Here is an 18,527-nt window from a genome sequence, read left to right as displayed (position 1 = left end):
GCTGGGAATTGAACCTGGATCCACTGGAAGAGCAGTCAGTGCTCTTAAACACTGAGTCATCTCTCCAGCCTGAGCAGGTGTTTTATACACACACTTAAAGAAAAAGAATCAATGGATTTGAATGAGAACAAGCGGGAACACGGGAGGGCCGGGGCAAGGAAGCCAGAGGGATGAAATGATGTGATTATACTATAAAAAAGTGTATTAAGGGCTGGAGAGATGGCTCAGAGGTTAAGACCACTGGCTGTTCTTCTAGAGGTCCTGAGTTCAATTCCCAGCAACCACATGGTGGCTCACAACCATCAATAATGAGATCTGGTGCCCTCTTCTGGCATACAGGCATATTGTATACATAATAAATAAATCTTAAAAAAAAAGTGTATTAAAAAATTCAAGGTTGCCGGATAGTGGTGGCGCACACCTTTAATCCCAGTACTTGGCAAGCAGAGGCAGGTAGATCTCTGAGTTTGAAGCCAGCCTAGTCTACAGAGCGAGTTCCAGGACAGCCAAGGTTACATAGAGAAACCCTGTCTCATAAAAAAGAACAAAACAAAACAAAAAACAAAAAAAAAAATGTTCAAAGGTCATCGTGGTGGCTCATGCCTGTGATCCCAGAACATGTAAAAATGAGGCAGGATCACTGCTGTAAGTCTAAGGTCACCCTAAGACCACAATAAGTCTCAAAATAGCTTGGGCTACAAGTGTGAGACCCCATCTCAAAACAAAACAAATCCATATGGTACCCATTAATTAATACATTCAAATCCCACAGCATCTTTATGTATCAGTGAAATCCAAAACAAAAATAAAAATGGAAGACAGTGTCCTAGTTTGCTTTCTATTGTGATAAACATGACCAAAAGCAACTTGGGCCGGGCAGTGGTGGTGCACACCTTTAAATCCCAGCCCTTGGGAGGCAGAGGCAGGGTCTCTGTGAGTTCTAGGACAGCCAGGACTACACAGAGAAACCTTGTTTCAAAAACCAAAACCACCGGGCAGTGGTGGCGCACACCTTTATTCCCAGCACTCGGGAGGCAGTGGCTAGCTAGGCAAATCTCTGTGAGTTTGAGGCCAGCCTGGTCTACAGAGTGAGATCCAGGACAGGCACCAAAACTACACAGAGAAACCCTGTCTCAAAACAAACAAACAAACAAAACAACAACAAAAAGAAACAAACCAAAAACAACTTGGGTAAGGGTTTCTTTCTTTCTTTTTCCTTTTTGGTTTATACTATGTAGTCCTGGCTGTCCTGGAACTCACTATGTATACTATGCTGGCTTTGAACTCACAGGGATCCTTCTGCCTTTGCCTCCTAAGTGCTGGAACTAAAGGCATGTGCAAGCACACCCAACCAGGATTTTCTTAATCTTTTTTTCAGATATATTTATTTATCATGTATACAGTGTTCTGTCTGCATGTATGCCTGCAGGCCAGAAGAGGGCACCAGATCTCATTACAGATGGTTGTGAGCCACCATGTGGTTGCTGGGAATTGAACTTAGCACCTCTGAACGAGCACCTCTCTCCAACCCGGATTTTCTTCATCTTAAAAGTTATAGTTCATAATGAAGGGAACTCAAGGCAGGAACCAAGAGGCCAGAACTGAAGCAGAGACTGCTTGACACCATGGTGCCTTTCTCCTTAGGCTCACATTCAGCCTGCCCAAGGGTAGCACACCCCACAGTGGACTGCCTTTCCACATCAATCATTAACCAATAAAACGCCAACGTACTGGCTGACAGGCCAGTCCACTGAAAGCAATTACTCAATTGCCATTTCCTCTTCTCAGATGAGTCTAGCCGGTGTCGGGTTGACAAAAGAATAAACAAAACAAAACAAAAACAAACAAACAAAAAACCCACTAACCTGCATAGAATGAAAGCATAGAATAAACAAACAACTTTAAAAAAACCTACATATGGGTGAAACCACACCCAGAGCTGGAGTCAGTTCCCTGTTTCTCCAGTTTGAGTTCCTATACCAGTGCCCGCTGCACCTTGGCACCTTGACCTCTACTGTTTGGGCTCCGAAAATGAGAACAGGTACGGAAAAATTAACGATTAGATTCCCTTCCTCTCTCTACTGAAAATCAAATTCTAAAAGGTGCCTCATTTTAACTGAATTGTCATCAAGAGCTCCGGAAAGCAGGCGCGGAGCCGCAGGTCTGTGATCGCAGCACTTGGAAATCTGAGGCAGGGGGATTAACAAGCTGGAGGTCAGACAGGCCTGCATAGCAAGACCTGTCCCAGAAAGAAAGGAAAATAAAAAAGAGAAGAAAAAAGAAACGAGAAGGAAGTTGAAGGAAGAAAAGAATGGGAAAAAAAGAGAGAGAGGGAGGAAGCAGCTACTTCTGACTCTTGGTTTCTGCGTCAGCCAATTACGAAGGTCCCTAGCGGGACACGCACGCGTGACAGGCTTGAGGGCATATGGAAGCTAAAGTAGGCGTGGCTACTTCCCTAATCCAAGATGGCCGAAGAGGCGCTCCTAGAGGGAGGCTCAGAGGCTGAGAATGCCATTGGTGGAATGATAGCTACTTCACAGTGGGCGGGAATGACAGCATCCCGGTTTCCGGTTCCGGCAGTACCAGGATCCTAGTCGAGATGGAGGAAGATGCGAACCGAGTCTGGCTGCCGCTGGGAATGGAGGGTCGTGCGCGGACTGCGTTCTAGAAGTTCAGGCCTGGATTTCTCAGACGCGGCCGAACCGCCTGGGTCTGGGAAGGTAAGCGACATCGGTGCTTGGGTGCCTAGAGGGATCAGCGGTACCTAAGGACCGACTTGTCGAGGAGGCAGCGGATGTCTGCTCTGCGGGGCTACAGCGCCATGGGAAGCCGCCCTGCAGTTCTGGCTACGAAAGGCAAGTCCGGCGAGGCATCTCTTCCTGGCATAGGAGCATGAGAGGCTGACGAGAAGCATGGCAAGGGGCATACCCAAGGACCCTGAGTTCGCCGTGCCAGAGCCGGACCGAAGGTGCATAAAGGAGGGTGTCACGTGGAGTATGTGGAGGGGATTGTCATGTGGTGTCCGTGATGAGGGATCACGTGGAGACCTCTATTGAAGACCAAAGAAGACTGGGTGGGAATCTCACCGTGCCGGAGGGAGGAGGCTGTCTCCAAGTGGGAGGAGACATCGCCAGGACCTAGGGAAGGGCGGTGAAGAGTGAGCGGGACAAGTGTTCCAGGATAGTGCGTTCCCGTTCAAGTGGGTGACAGCTCCCAGAATGCAGAGCCTGGTGCGGCAGAGAGGGCAGAAAGGAGAGAGGGAGCTGCTTAGTATTCGCTCCTGTCTAAGAACTGCAGCCCCCTGGGTGTCTGGTCAGGAGCTGACCAGCACAATGTAACCTGATGTGGTGGGAGTGGTCGACAGCCAAGATGGGAATAGACCAATTGGTCATTATTGTGCGAGTCACAGGGCTTCTAACCTAGTCCTAGGGCTCTCAGACTCCAAGAATAGTTATGATTCTCATCAAACTGACAATCTCTAGTAATTAAAGCAGTGCTCCCAGCGCTTGGAGGATCCATGTAAACCACCTAGAGATGTCAGTGTTATTTCTTAATCAGCAGGTGTCAGGTATGGCCCAAAATCCCCTTCCCCCAGCAAGACAGAGTCCTGCTGTGTAACCCAGGCTGACTTTGAACTCCCGTGTCTCTGGCCTCAGCCCCCTTGTGCTGAAGTGACAAGCATGTGCTACCACACCTGGCCCTGCTCTTGTAATAGGCAACCCCAGGTAATGCCCAGGCTGCGGATCTGTGGATCGCTGTGGGTGTGGAGGACTCAGAGCATCACTGCCCAATAGGACTTTGTGAGAAATACTTTACTGTGACCAAAAGCCTTTCACAGTTAGTAGCTCCAAGGGCTGAGGATCTGGCTCAGTTGGTGGAATGTTTGCATAGCATGCAAGAAGCCCTAGGCTGGATCCCAGCGCCGGATAAACCGGACAAGAGTATGGTGGCTCCCGTCTGGAATCCCAGCATCTAGGAAGTGGTAAAGACAGGAGGATTCAAGGCCAACATGGGCCACGTGAGACCCATACAAAACAAACAGCAGAAACAGCAGCAACAGCAAAACCAAGTGAATAGTCTAGTTGTGGATTTTATGAATGTGAGTAGAGTGGAGGTGACAGATGAGCATACTGGTTTGTCTTCCATTTCATGTGGTAACTTCCAGTATAACATGCTCCCGAATCTGGCTTAGCCGTTGGGATGCACAGAAAGGACCTCATAATTCACAACGTTTCCTTTTGTTTGTAAAGCAGGGGTTCTTGTAACCCTGGCTGGCTTTGGACTTGCTGTATAGTCAAAGATGACTGTAGACTTGCCATCCTCTTCTGCCTCTGCCTCCCAGGTGCTGGGACTGTAGGCATGGGCCACCACACCTGGTTGTTTTTTTTTTATGCCGTGCTGGGGACTGAATTTAGGGCCTGGTACATGCTAGGCAGCCACTCTGTCAGCTGAGCTACACCCCCAGCCCCATGCACAGCTGTAAAGGGGACAGAAAGTCCAGAATTGTCGTCAAGTACACAAACGGGTTTGACAGAGGGCCACGGAGAAGTTGGACTGGCAGAACCAGGAGAAAGGAAGGCTGAAGAACGTTTGTGTTCAGATTTCTGCCAAGAGGATTTCCCAGCAGATGAAACGGGAGAAACAGATGTTTCAGCGGGACGTCTGGGGTGACAGTGAGCAAGCTGAGGTCCTACTTTTAGGGGAGAAACTTCTCCTTTTCCAAGGGTGTAACGCCCTCTTAGCCTTCTACTATGGTGCTCTATTGACTGAGTTGTGACCTTTAGTAGCTCCTCCTGTTACCCTGACACTGGTGGGAATTACCTGCCTTGGGGAACTGTGGCTCCCTTCAGAGGAATTAGAGTGACTGACACATGTGGGAGTTGAAGGCCTAGGGGACATGGAGCAGTGGGTCCTGCCTTAGGATTGCTCATTGGGAATGCCTGCCCAGGGGGCCTTATCTTCATGGGTTAAGAAGGTGCCCATGAGAGCGGGTCTTGGAACAGAATCCTTCCTGGCTCTGCCCTTCTGCCCTGTACTGCATGCAGTTTGTGCATGCCCAGCAGGAGTCCCAGCTTGAGCTGTTTATTTTCTGATGACCACATGGCTGCTCAGCCAATCAGCTCAGTCAGTCCCCGAGAACGAACGCCGAGAAAGAGGAGGCAGCCCCAGCTCTCCCTGGACTAAAGCGGAGAGAACTGGCGGTCAGGAGACCATTCACACCACCTCCCGTGGGAGGTCTTAGTTTTGAGAGAGCTGTGTTGAGCTCTTCAAGAACTCCGCACGGCACCGGAGGCACAGTGGAGTCGAGATCTCGGCTGCTGTCTTGTCTCCTTGCTGCCCAGCAGCTGCATGACTCGGGGCTGCTTACAGTGGACCTGTTATACCGTCTTCAGTTTGCTCGTTTTCCAGGGATGTTTTGTTGTTGTTTGTGGTTTGCACACCTAGGGTTGGCAGCCCAGACTCCAGCAGGCCCTGTCCCTTTCTAGACTGTGAAGGGAAACCAGCTCAGGTGGTTCTTTACTCTTCCTGGGGTTAGCTAATGGCCAAAGAGGACTCTGACCTTTGGCCTGTTCCTGACTTTTAGACTCCTTTCCCTGGAGAGTGGGGAGGTGGTTGGGGATTGCCCCGGAGTGTGAAATCCCTGCCTGTGTTCTTCCCTACACTTTCTTCTAATATAGACTAGAGAAAACAGAAGTTCTGGTGAGGGTAGGGCAGGGGTGGTCAGAGCAGCCAGTGCAGGGGGCAGAACTGAGGCAAGCAGGCAGCAAATGTGAGTCAGGTGCCTCACACTGGAGATGGAAAGGTGGGTGCTTCTTCTCCTGTGTCACTTTGTGACATCCCATTAGCCATGTAGGCCTTGATTCCAGGCAGATGGGTTGTCCACAGCATCCTAAGCGTGCCCAGGCAAGTAAGACAGAATGATCCGTGTTCAGGACTCTGATGCCAAGACCTCGGCCGAGACAAAATTCAGAATGGGCAGTCCTACAGGCTGAGTGGGGGCCGAGGTGAGGGTGGTCTAGCCTCGTCGTGCTGTGAGGGACGATTTCTGGAGGAAGGACTCGATGAGTTGGACAGACTGGTCAGGACAGGAGTGCAGAGGGCTGCCCTGGGTTGTGTACAGACAGAACCCGACTGTTTGAAGGCGAGGCCTTGCTGAGGTGGGGGTCCTAAGAGATACAGCCTGAGAAGGTGACTTTGAAGCCTAGGCAGGAGGGAAAAGAAATGGAGTTCTGATCTTCCTCACCTCCCCCTGCCTGCCCAAACCCCAGGTCTTCAGGCACAATGGAGGACAAGCGAAACATCCAGATCATCGAGTGGGAACACCTAGACAAGAAGAAGTTCTATGTGTTTGGCGTGGCAATGACCATGATGATCCGGGTTAGCATGTACCCCTTCACCCTCATCCGTACTCGGCTGCAGGTTCAGAAGGGCAAGAGCCTCTACCATGGGACCTTTGATGCCTTCGTCAAGATCCTCCGGGCAGATGGAGTGACTGGCCTCTACCGGGGTTTTCTGGTCAACACCTTCACGCTCTTCTCTGGCCAGTGCTATGTCACCACTTACGAGCTGACCCGGAAATTTGTCTCGGACTACAGCCAGAGTAACACAGTCAAATCACTGGTCGCCGGGGGCTCCGCCTCCCTCGTGGCCCAGAGCATCACGGTGCCCATTGACGTCGTCTCCCAGCACCTGATGATGCAGCGCAAGGGTGAGAAAATGGGTCGCTTCCAAGTTCGTGGGAACCTGGAGGGACAAGGGGTAATTGCCTTTGGCCAAACCAAGGACATCATCAGACAAATTCTGCGGGCTGATGGCCTTCGAGGCTTCTACCGAGGCTACGTGGCCTCGCTGCTCACATACATCCCAAACAGTGCTGTGTGGTGGCCCTTTTATCACTTCTATGCAGGTAAGCAGGGCCTGGGGGGGTGGGGAGCTCTTACTGAGGGGGCAGGGATACTCTCGTTTCTGCGTGTTTTTAAAGTGGAGATGAGTATAGAGAGGGGGTCACAGGCGCCTGCTGGCAAACCCAGCCGAACCCTTGTTTTGCTAGCTCTGTTTCTTCTACTGACCACAGTATTTCATCCAGACTGAGGTAAAATGATCCCTGTACTGTCACCCTGACCCTTTGGGAGAACATTCTGGTCATCAGTGTGTGTTCTTGTGTTTCTGTGAGACAGGGTCTCCCTGTCTAACCTGGACTGGCTTTGAACTCACGCTAGTACAACAATGTAGAGCTAACAACATTGCTTTTGCTCCACAAGTGCTAGGATTACCTCAGCAGGCACTTAGGGAAGCTGGGCACGTAGCTCAGTTGAGGAGGGAGCTTGGCTCGCATGCAGGAGCCCTCCCTCCCTCCCTCCCTCCCTCCCTCCCTCCCTCCCTCCCTCCCGAGCACTGTAGGAAAGCCAGTTAGTTCCAGGACGGTGTTTTCTCTGGAGTCTGCCTCTGGCCTTTGGCCTCACTTGATCTTAGGAATACTGAGAGTTAGGTTTCCCCGTGTGCCCACGTTCTGTGGCATTGTCAGCCAAAGCTGCCCAGAGGTCTCAACCGACATTCTGACTGTGGGGCCCTGTGCACTGAAGGCCCTGGCTGTCTGTCACGCGAGGGGCTGAGCTCCGCGCACCCTTACATATAAGTAGCTGCCTGGCCGCTGAACTGCAGCACTGGCTCTTTAAAAATTAAATATTGATTGTTTTTAAAATAGGGTCTTATTCTACAGCCCAAGCTAGCCTGAAGCTCAGTATGTAGCTCAGGCTGACCTTGAACTCTCAGGAGTTTTATTGCTTCAATCTCTAAAGTACTAGGGTACAGGAGGGATGCCCAGCTTAAATTTTATTGCTTGGAAAGGTCCTGCCTTTGTCCCCTCTGCTGCTGGAATTACAGGCTTACACCACCACACTTAGCTAGTTTTGTCTTTGTTCTTGAAGTTTGTGTGTGTTGTTTTTGTTTTTGTTTTGTTTTTTTTTTTGATTGGGACTCATGTACCTCAGGCTGGCCTTAAACTACTGATCCTGCTGCCTCTACCCACCTAGTGCTTTTTTATTTGAATCAAGGTCTCATATTATACACGCTGGCCTTAAACTTGCTCTGCAGACAAGAATGACTTCAAACCTCCACCTTCCATCCACGCACTGGGACGACAGGCATGTGTCACCAGGCCCAGCTTGTTTTTGACACAGGGTTCTCGCCGTGTATCCCAGGACAGCCTCCAACTCACTGTGTACTTGAAGGTGACCTTGTTTTCCTTTTCTTTCTGAGATAAGGCCTCGTTTTATAGCCCTAGCTTGCCTGATAGACATGTAGGCCAGGCAGCCTGACCTTGAATTTCAAATCCTCCTCCCTCTACCTCCTGGGTGCTGGGATTAAAGGCTTGAAGCCTGTGTGGTTTATGCAGTGTTAGGGATCAGAGATGATGTTTCGTCTCTGCTGGGGAAGCTCTACCAGCTGAGCCACACTCTTCCCTGTTCATACCTTTTTGTTTTTTAGGTTTTTGGTTTTTCGAGACCGGGTTTCTTAGTGTAGTTTTAGTGCCTGTTCTAGATCTCGCTCTGTAGCCCAGGCTGGCCTTGAACTCACAGAGATCCGCCTGGCTCTGCCTCCCGAGTGCTGGGATTAACTTCTTTACCCTGTTGGAAAGAGGGCTGTCTCTGTTTTCTGTTTTGGCTCCTTTAGTCCCTGACACTTCAGTTGGCAGTTATTTTACCCCCAACTTCTAGCTCCTTAATTAGAATCTGAAGATCCATGACAGTATTTCTCTGTTTTTATTTGTTTGTTGTGTTTTTGAGACAAGGTCTCTCTATGTAGGACACCCCCCCCCACCCCCCCCACCCCCACCCCCCGGCCAGGAACTTGCTCTGTAGAGTCTCCCAGGTGCTGGGATTAAAGGTGTGCACCACACTCATGGCTCTTCTTTCTCTGCACGGGTCTAGTGTTTATCATAACGCCTGGCATTTAGCAAACATTAAATAAATAGTCATTTATTACTGGGGGCCAAAGTCACTTAGCCAGAAGATAGTTAAACAGAGTCAGCCTGGACTTATTCTGTCTGTAGGTTAGGGTGCTTGGTAAACATTTGTTGAACGAATAATGAAGAGGGAAGAAAGAGAGAGTTAAAGGACCCTGTCCTGCCCTTTAACTCTCTCCATCCTCTCTGTGAGCTCCAGGAAAGTGCCACGTGCACAGGACTAGAGTTGGAGTCTGGATCCTGTGCAGCGTGCATGCCTGCGCCCGTGCATACAGGCCCGGGAGGCAGGCAGTGCGGGTCCCAATGCTGTGCAGCTTGCATGCCTGGGCCCGTGCATACAGGCCCCGGAGGCAGGCAGTGCAGGTCCCAATGCCGTGCAGCTTGCATGCCTGGGCCCGTGCATACAGGCCCCGGAGGCAGGCAGTGCAGATCTGAGTGCTACAGTATGATGGTTGCAAAATGCCTTCTTCAAGAGAAAAAGGGCACCCGGGAGGCAGACTCCAGATCAGCCTGTTTCTGTTGGCATGCTTGACTTTGGGGAGAAACAGTTAGGAACTGGGGAAGAGGTGGCTCTGCCAGGCTTACGGAATTCTGCCCTGTCGACTGAGACCGAAGCTGTGGCTTTGGCTCTGCCAACCCTGTCCTCCTCCCTCTCCTCTAGTCTCCTCGCTAGCCACAACTGCCAGCACCAGGCACCTGAGAAAGACCTCCTAAGGACTGGTGACTGGCCCTAGAGGAGAAACTCTTGGGAGGAAATCTTTGAGATTATGAGTCTATGACCTCCTGTTTTAGCATAAAAGCCTGAATTCTCCTAGAATCCTCAGGGCCCTTGGTTACTCACCTGAATCTCACTCACTGCTCCTTCCAATGTTCAGCTCCGAGGCACGGTCTTGCTGCCCCTGCGCCCCTCAGGCGTGGCGCTGCCTTGGTCTCTGAGAGCTGTTGTCCTGGGAAAGCTCTTGGCCCAGGCACGTGTGGCTTAGATCCCACCACCAGGTGGTCTCTGGCGCTGTGCCCCTGCCGTCCCCTGCCACTTGATTTGATCTGTAGTCCGCACCTTCTGCAGGGCTTTGGGCTTTCCTTTTTATTTGTTTATTGTCCCTTCTTTCCTACTAGAATGTGTACTTCCTGAGGGCCAGAATCCGAGGCGCTTTTATTCCCCGTCCTGCCCTCAGGACCCAGGGCGGTCAACCCATGGTACTCACTGAATCTTTGTTGACTAAATAAATGAACTCAGTCTTTTACCTTAAAAGAGAGTAAGGCAGAGAATTTATTTGCAGGCATACTTCCCAGTGGCACTATGAGAAAATAGGCCTTGGTGTTATTGTTCTTGTTCTGGGAGACATGGTTGGCCTCATAAAAATTACAAGCATGCATCACTATGCCTGGCTTTTTTTTTTTTTTTTAAATTTAAATAGACTCTGGGCTGGAGAGATGACTCAGTGGTTGAGAGCAGTGACTGCTCTTCCAGAGGACCCGGGTTCAATTCCCAGCACCTACATGGCAGCTCATAACTGTCTGTAATTCCAGTTCCTGGCCTTCTGATACCCTCACACAGACATTCATGCAAGTGAAACACCAATGAACACAGAATAAAAATAAATTATTAAAAAAAATTTAAATAGACTCTGGTGTAGCCTTGAACCTCTGATCCTCCTGTGTCTACTTCCAGGGTACTGGAATTAGCTATATGCCACCATGCCTGGTTTTATGTGCTGGGGATCAAACCGAGAGCTCCATGCATGCTAGGCTTTGTACATCCTAGGCTCCATGCATGCTAGGCTCTGTACATCCTAGGCTCCATGCATGCTAGGCTCTATGCATTATAGGCTCTGTGCATCCTAAGCTCCATGCATCCTAGGCTCCATGCATCCTAGGCTCCATGCATGCTAGGCTCTGTACATCCTAGGCTCCATGCATGCTAGGCTCTGTGCATGCTAGGCTCCATGCATGCTAGGCTCTGTACATCCTAAGCTCCATGCATGCTAGGCTCTGTACATCCTAGGCCCCATGCATGCTAGGCTCTGTACATCCTAGGCTCCATGCATGCTAGGCTTTGTACATCCTAGGCCCCATGCATCCAAGGCTCTGTACATCCTAGGCTCCATGCATTATAGGCTCTGTACATCCTAGGCTCCATGCATGCTAGGCTCCATGCATTATAGGCTTTGTACATCCTAGGCTCCATGCATGCTAGGCTCTGTACATCCTAAGCTCCATGCATGCATGCTAGGCTCTGTACATCCTAGGCTCCATGTATCCTAGGCTCCATGCATGCTAGGCTCTGTACATCCTAAGCTCCATGCATGCATGCTAGGCTCCATGCATCCTAGGCTCCATGCATGCTAGGCTCTGTACATCCTAGGCTCCATGCATGCTAGGCTTTGTACATCCTAGGCCCCATGCATGCTAGGCTCTGTACATCCTAGGCTCCATGCATGCTAGGAGAGCACTCTGCTAATTGAACCCCTTTTGATTTTCTTGAGACAGAGTCTCGTGTAGTCTGAGTTGACCTGGAACTCGCTCTGTAGTTGAAGATGACCTTAGACCCCCGGCCCTCTGACCTTTGTCTTTTAAGTGCATCACCATGCCTGGCTGCAGCTTTTGTTTGTTTGGTTTGGTTTTTTGAGACCGTTTCTCTGTGCAGCCCTGGATGTCCTGAAACTGGCCTTGAACTCAGGGATCTGCCAGTCTCTGCCTCCCAAGTGCTGGGATTAATGACATGCCCCATCACGCCTGGCCGTTTTTCTTTCTTGGAATAAGCTGGTCCTCACTGTAGGGTAAGACTTCCTATTTTAATATTAATTGTTTATATTTGTAAAAATATTTACATAAAATTTCCAAATGAATTTTGAAGGGCTAGGAATGTGGCTGAATGGGTAGGGTGCTTGCCTGGCATGCTTGAAGTCCTGGGAGCCATCTCCGGCACCGTGTAGACCAGCTGTGGTGCCACATGTCTATAACCCCAGTACTTGGAGGTGACGACAGGAGGGTCAGAGATCATCCTCGCCCTCATACTGAGTTCCAGGCCAGCCTGGGTCCATGATACCTTGTCTTCCCCCAACCCCTAAAGGTAAAGAACTTTGAAAGGAAAAGGTTTGCAGTATGTAATGCTAGTCACCCAGTCCCTTCCACAGAGACCACTGGGTATCAGTGTCACATTTTTTTAATAATTTGAGACAAGGCCTCACACTGAAACTCGAGCTGGCCTGGGATTTACTCTGCAGCCTGTATGGTAACAAACCCATAGCAATCCTGCCTCAATCTCCTGGGTGCTAAGATTACAGGATGGAGCTACCATGCCCTGCCTGGCTGATCATGTGGTTTCAAGTGTCACCTACTAGAATGCCACATAAGGAAATGTGCAGTATGTGCTTTTGTTTTTACACCAGAAATGATTTTCTGTCTATCAGATGAAAGGAGTCACCAAGTAAAGAGGGTTTTGTTTGTTTGTTTGTTTGTTTGTTTTTAAGATTTATTTACTATGTATACAGTGTTCTGTCTGCCTGCTGAAAGAGGGCACCAGATCTCATTACAGATGGTTGCGAGCCACCATGTGTTTGCTGGGAATTGAACTCAGGACCTCTGCAAGAACAGCCATTGCTCTTAACCTCTGAGCCATCTCTCCAGCTCCGCAAAGAGTTTTTTAAATCCCTTTCTAAGTCTTGTCCTTTTAAAATGGATGATATGTCCAGAACGGCGTCTGGAAAGCTCCAGAGATATACACTATGAATTTTTGGTGGGTGCAGGTAGACACAGAGAAGCAAAAGAGATAGCTTAAAGGTCTAGGATGGCAGAGGGCTGAGGGCTTGTCTTGGCTGTAAAGGCATTGTGAGGGCGGGTGGACGGTACCTTGTATCTTGAGGCGTTGTCTCTCCCTGGATTCCAGAGCGGCTGTCGTACCTGTGTCCTCAGGAGTGCCCCCACATTGTCTTCCAAGCCATCTCTGGGCCCTTGGCTGCGGCCACTGCCTCCATCCTCACCAACCCCATGGATGTCATCCGAACCCGTGTGCAGGTAACACCGGCCTCCTCCCCAGTCACCTCCCCACCCTGACTCAGAGATTAGAAGCAAGAGCTGTAGGCCTCCAGTGTCCCTGTGACCTCAGTGTGCCATGACCCTGATGTCTAGTCAGCCTTATGACCATTCAAGTCCCTTCTTGTGCTTATCTGTGCAGATGCCAGCTGAGAGCTTAAAAGTGTCCAGATTGTTTTCCTTACCCTGTCTGCTCCTTGTATGTCTCTACCCATTACCTGCCCGGCCTCTGGAGACTCTGTCTGCTTTCTTCTGGCCATCAGTTGAAATCTGTTCCATACTCTATTAGCCTAGGTCCTAAGCCACCCTCCTTGCAGGCTGTGGTGATTGGAATTATTGTTTCATATTAACTTCCGAGGTCTCTTGATTTTTTTCCACTAGGCTCTGAATTCACAGAATGAGAAATTGAAATCAAAGAGGTGGTCTCTAACGTGATCTGGGGGGAGGGAGGTGGAGGCAAGACCCTTGAGAAATGGAAAGAGAGACAAAAATGTCCCTTTTCCGTTCAAGATTACTACATTTATTTATTATGTGTGCATGCATGTGTACACGAGGTTGACATGGAATGAGCAGAAGCCAGAAGAAAACTTGTGTGAGTGGCTGAGTCCTTTACTTGCATTCTGTGGCCCTTGGAGTCAGACTCCGGTCCTCAGGCCTGGCAGCAGGAGCCTTTACCCACTGAGCATTTTGCTGATCCTTTTTTTTTTTTCCACCCTAAAGACAGGTTCTTGTGTATCCCAGGCTGGATTTGAGCTCTATAACTAGCCCCGATGATGGCCTCGAACTCCTGACCTTCCTCTACCTCTAGAGTACTGGGTTAGAGGGGTGTCCTGTTGTACCTGCTTTTAGAAATGCTGGCCTTGCTAAGCAAGTCCTGAGCAGACTGAGCTCCCCAGCTCCTTCTGGTTTTGTTTTTGAGACAGGGTGTCATGTAGTCCACTCTGACCTCAAAGTTGTTGTAGCTGATGCTGCCCTTGAATTCCTGATCTCCTGAGTGCTGAGATTACAGGAAGGTGCCTCGCATTTGGCCTTTTGTTGATTTTTTTTTTTTTTTTGAGACAGGGTTTCTCTGTGTAGCTTTGCGCCTTTCCTGGAACTCAGTTGGTAGCCCAGGCTGGCCTCGAACTTACAGAGATCCGCCTGATTTTGAGACAAAGTCTCAGAGTTCAGCAAGGCTGGCTTCGAGCTCACTTTGTACCTGAGGATGACCTTGAACTCTTGATTTTCCTGCCCCCACCCTCCAAGTACTGGGATTAAAGGTGCATGCCACTATGCCAGCTGTGAAACTCCTGGGGGTTTTGTTTGTTTGCTTGTTTTGTTTTTGGTGTGTGTGTGTGCGCGTGCGTGCACATACACACTATAATGTACGTGTAGCGGTCAGAGGTTTACTTGCAGTAGTTGGTTTCCATGTGGGTTCCAGGGGATTGAACTCATGTCACCAGGCTTGATGGTAAGCAGTGAGCCATGTTGCTAGTCTGAGATTGTTTTTAAATAGCTTTCACAGGTTGTACTGTGTAGACTCATTCAAAACACTGACAACTTGTAGTGCTGCCCAGAAATTGTAATCCCTGTCTAAAGTCAGCTCTGAAGACAAGTAGCTAGCACCAAGAAATAGGATCTGAATATGATACATGATACGCAAAGGGTAAGTTTTGCTGTATCAAGTCTTCGGTGTCAAGCAAGGGGGGCTTTCAATGTGTTACTAGGGTAATTTAGGGTGAAAGGTAGAGAATCAAGAAAAGATATATTCGAGAAGGATCACTGGGATGTGGTGAGAATAGGAAGGAAGAAAAGGAACCTTAACAGTTTGGGGCAAAGTATTTTTGTGTCACTAGTGTGTCCAAAGAGGGGCAACAGATATAGGGATTTTTTTGTCCCTAGGAAAGAGTTCTTCCACCATTTCAAAATAAATACACTGGCATTTGCCTGGGATGCAGGTGAATCCTCCGGTGTCTTTATCATGGAGAACCAAGGCTGGCCCCGTTCCTTCCTTAACCTTGCCAGGTGTTTTAGGAGGCAGTCTGAGGGAAAGACAGCTCTCTGCTCTGTGGGCTTCTAGGCCAGAGTCTAGGGCCAAGCTGAAAATGCCTTTGACGTGGCTAACAGAGCTTGTGGAAGCGAAGTGATGAGATGAGATGCTCGAGGAGACAAAGTTGTGGAGGAGATGCCGAGGAAGGCAGGGTAGAGTAGGGAGCCATGGCAGACTGGGCTGGGATCACCTGGGGAAGATGCACTGGACAGGGAGGGTATGAATAAGGAGTCTGTGTCTTGTGTGGGCAGAAGTGCTCTGACCTGGGCTCTAGAGCTGTGATTTGGGAGTAGGGGAAGGAGATAGAACTGTCGAGAAAAGGGGGCAGACATCCATGTCCTGGCTACTGGCCGGGTGACCAACACTGAACAGAGTGGAGGCTTCTAGCCCTGAAGCCGAGAGGGACTGAGATGACCAGAGGCTGCCATGGATGGCTAGAGCTGCCTGAGGGCCTTACTAGGGATTGAAGGCAGCCTCGTGAGACAGAGAGAAGCACCTAGTCCAATGACTCACAGCTGGATAGCTTGCCTGAGACAGGGAAAGCTGGTACTTCGTGAGCATGCTCTTACCAGACAGCGCTATTGGCAGTCTGTTGATTGAGAAAGGTTTCATCATAGAGCTCTGACTGGCCTGGAACTCACTGGATAGCCCAGGTTGGACCCAAATTTACAGAGGTCTGCCTGCCTCTGCCTCCTCAATGCTGGGATTAAAGATGTGTGCCGTGTTGTTGGCATTTATAAGTATTATTTTCTTCTCGCTTGTAACAGCCTCGTGACACAGGGACTGTTATATCACCATTTTCTATTTGAGGAGACTGGGGTAGGAAGGGTTAAGTAAACTCAGGTAGTCTGTCACCAGAGCTCAGAGGAAGTCACTGTGCTGTCCCCAGCAGCAGAGTCTAGCCCTTGGAGTCCCCACTTGAGCCTGAAACACAGTGTGGGTGAGCAGAGCAGTTGTGACCGGGGACAGTTGGTGGCGCCTCACTGTGGTGACTTTTCCAGGTGGAAGGCAAGAGCTCCATCATCCTGACCTTCAGGCAGCTGATGGCAGAAGAGGGGCCCTGGGGCCTCATGAAGGGCCTCTCCGCCCGAATCATCTCGGCCACACCCTCCACCATCGTCATCGTGGTGGGCTACGAGAGCCTCAAGAAACTCAGCCTCCGACCAGAGCTGGTGGACTCGAGACACTGGTAGCCAGTGGTGGACAGAGAGCCTCTGGTTTCACACATTCTTCTGGGCCGGGGTAGAGCAGGGAGGATAGTACCCTTGTGAACGCCACCACCACACACCCACCCTGCTCCCAGCCAGGTGGCCTATCTGGGACAAGAGAAGAAACTTTGGACTGTTCTTGCTGAAGAGGTTCTGTGCCTGGCTTCCCTGTTCCCAGTCATTTTATTTCTCCTGCAGATCTGGGCCCCTCACTAGGTCCTGGTACTTAGTCACGGCCTGAAGGTCAACCTCCACGGGACCTGTTAGCCCCTCACTGGTGCCCCTTTCTCTGGCCACCCCTCAGGCCTGGAGAAGAGCTGCTCGAGAGTCTGTCTGTCCTCTGCTTTTTCCGCTTGAGTCTTTAAGCCAAGGCTCTAAGCAACTGCCCAAGATCTATTTTTTAAGCTTGCTTATCTTAAATTGGGGACTGAGTTGTCCACTGGACTACTCTGCTGTGCCCTGCTTTTGGGGACATGGGAGCAGCAAACACTCTGCAGGGAGTCACTAGGAGGAACGCCAAGGCTTGACTTGGTGACATCTGTGAACCAGGCAACTAATCCTGACAGCGTCAGGCCTGCTGTTGGAACCCACTCCTTGAAGAAGTGGAAAACTGTGACATCGATCCCGATTCTTTATCCCTTCCCTGTCCCTTCAGGTCTGGGAGCCTGAAGACAAGAATGGGCTGTTGGCCTCCAGTGGCCCAGGAGACTACGGTGGAGGGCACAGTTCCGAGCGGATCAGACTTTCTGGAAGACACTGGACTTGGAACGTTGCCCTGAAGCAGGTCGAGAGAGCCGCTGGCTTGGAAAGCAATGAGAGGGTGTGTGTCCCGTCACTGTCCTCTCCTCAGGCCAGCTGAGCCAAGCCCGGGAGGCAGCAGGGGAGGTTCGGAGCCCCAGGCGCTGATGTCACACACATACCTGTCACTTAGATGAACAGCAGGGGTCTCACAATGGGACTCTGGAACATGAACTACCCTGGTTTTTCTTGTCTGTGGTTGTGAAGTGTCATCCCGGTCATGGTACCCTGTGCTGGCAACAGAAAAAAGAACCGTCGGGAAGGCACCCAAGGCCAGGCCCCCTGCAGTTACCAGCCTCATACTGCCAACGTCAGTGAAGCTCCTTCAGGAGCTGCTTCTCTGTCTCCAAGCCTGTGCCGGAGGCAGAGAGGCACAGCATGTGGAATGGGAAGATGGTGGCCTGGGTGATGCTTTCAACCTTTTCTAGTGGCCCCATGCCTCGGGAAATGCCATGGTGCCAATGTGGAAGGTGCTAGCTAACTGAAGCAAGCCTTCATGGTTTTCACTGCTGCTCCACGTTCTTCCGTTCCGACTAGACCCCTGTACGTAACTCTTCCACTCACGGTAGTCTGTATTTGTTTCCTTTGGAACCCTTGACTCTTGTCTCAGCATATTAGTTGTTTTGAGACAGGCTGGTTTGATTCACTCTGTAGCAGAGGATGCCCTTGAACTCCTGATCCTCCTCCACCTCCTGAGTTCTGGCTTTGTGGTATGCTGCCAGGCCCCACTTCCTGCACTTTATTGAGAGAGCCCTCCAGTTTTGTCCATAATCATCTGAAGGGTGGAGCCCACAGATCGTTTTGAATCTTTCTGCTCCTCACCTCTACATTAAGAACTGTCAATACAACGGAAGCACAGACACCCCCGAGGAAAACTATCATGACTTTTGCTCCGTGTTGTCTTTCCTCTTTGGTCCTTCCTTACTGGGACAGAGGGTGGACAGCACAAGAGGTTCTTGCTTCTCATGCCTTAGGTTATTTCTTCCTCCTGACTACATTTTCTTGTGCGGTGTATAAATCTCTCCCTCTCCTGTCCCTTCTCTTTCCTTCTTCCCGCTTGTTTGAAAGAACAATACACGTAAGGGCACCTCCCCCATCCTGACCCCTACTCTCCCCAACGTCAGGGACTAGGATGGGCCAGCGGGCGCCCGTTTTTCCAAAACTGGAGAGCAAACAAATTTTATCCCTTTGGTCCGTAACCTAATTTAGAAACTAGAAAAGCCAGGAAAACTGGAGGGACATGGGGAAGAAAACTTAAGCGTTTGATAAAATGGACTCTTGAGGATATTAGCTGCGAATATTCACTGTTGCACTGTACGAAATCTTTGAAATGTAATTAAAAGTTTTTATTGAGCCCCTAAACTTCGGTTTGAGAACGTTTTTCCCGCCGGGAACTAAATTATCCGAGGTATTCCGAGTCCTCTGACCCGCCTCCTCTGGCGGCTGCCCCGCCCAATCCGGTCTAGTGATGGGCATTCCCTCGCCTCCAATC

At 50.1% G+C, this 18,527-nt stretch overlaps 1 protein-coding gene across 7 annotated transcripts; it reads left to right on the top strand.

The window, feature by feature from the left end:
* Window positions 1-2,462: 2,462 nt before the first annotated feature.
* Window positions 2,463-18,397, top strand: Slc25a44 (solute carrier family 25 member 44). 7 transcript variants are annotated; one of them, XR_013052157.1, is made up of 5 exons: window positions 2,558-2,720; window positions 6,270-6,907; window positions 11,613-11,745; window positions 12,855-12,982; window positions 16,031-18,397. XR_013052157.1 is itself a non-coding variant. In XM_006976379.4 (4 exons), exons 2-4 carry the CDS (start codon window positions 6,283-6,285, stop codon window positions 16,220-16,222), a joined length of 945 nt encoding a protein of 314 aa, XP_006976441.1. In that variant the 5' UTR covers window positions 2,463-2,720; window positions 6,270-6,282; the 3' UTR covers window positions 16,223-18,397. The 7 variants fall into 7 exon arrangements, 5 of the variants coding, with proteins under 5 accessions (XP_006976441.1, XP_006976440.1, XP_076430544.1 ...); XR_013052156.1 differs by having other exon boundaries at window positions 2,559-2,968; XM_006976379.4 differs by lacking the exon at window positions 11,613-11,745 and having other exon boundaries at window positions 2,463-2,720.
* The last annotated feature ends 130 nt before the right edge of the window (window positions 18,398-18,527 follow it).

This window comes from Peromyscus maniculatus, chromosome 6, assembly GCF_049852395.1.
Source record: "Peromyscus maniculatus bairdii isolate BWxNUB_F1_BW_parent chromosome 6, HU_Pman_BW_mat_3.1, whole genome shotgun sequence".
In the NCBI taxonomy this organism is placed as follows: domain Eukaryota; kingdom Metazoa; phylum Chordata; class Mammalia; order Rodentia; family Cricetidae; genus Peromyscus; species Peromyscus maniculatus.
This window is presented reverse-complemented; position numbering and strand designations above follow the sequence as displayed.

Coding starts and splice junctions, on each gene's coding strand:
- Slc25a44 (XM_006976378.4), top strand. CDS start 2,913: ATGGCAAGGGGCATACCCAAGGACCCTGAGTTCGCCGTGCCAGAGCCG. Junction 2,969..6,269: donor GTGCCAGAGCCGGACCGAAG/GTGCATAAAGGA, acceptor CCCAAACCCCAG/GTCTTCAGGCACAATGGAGG. Junction 6,908..12,854: donor CTTTTATCACTTCTATGCAG/GTAAGCAGGGCC, acceptor CCTGGATTCCAG/AGCGGCTGTCGTACCTGTGT.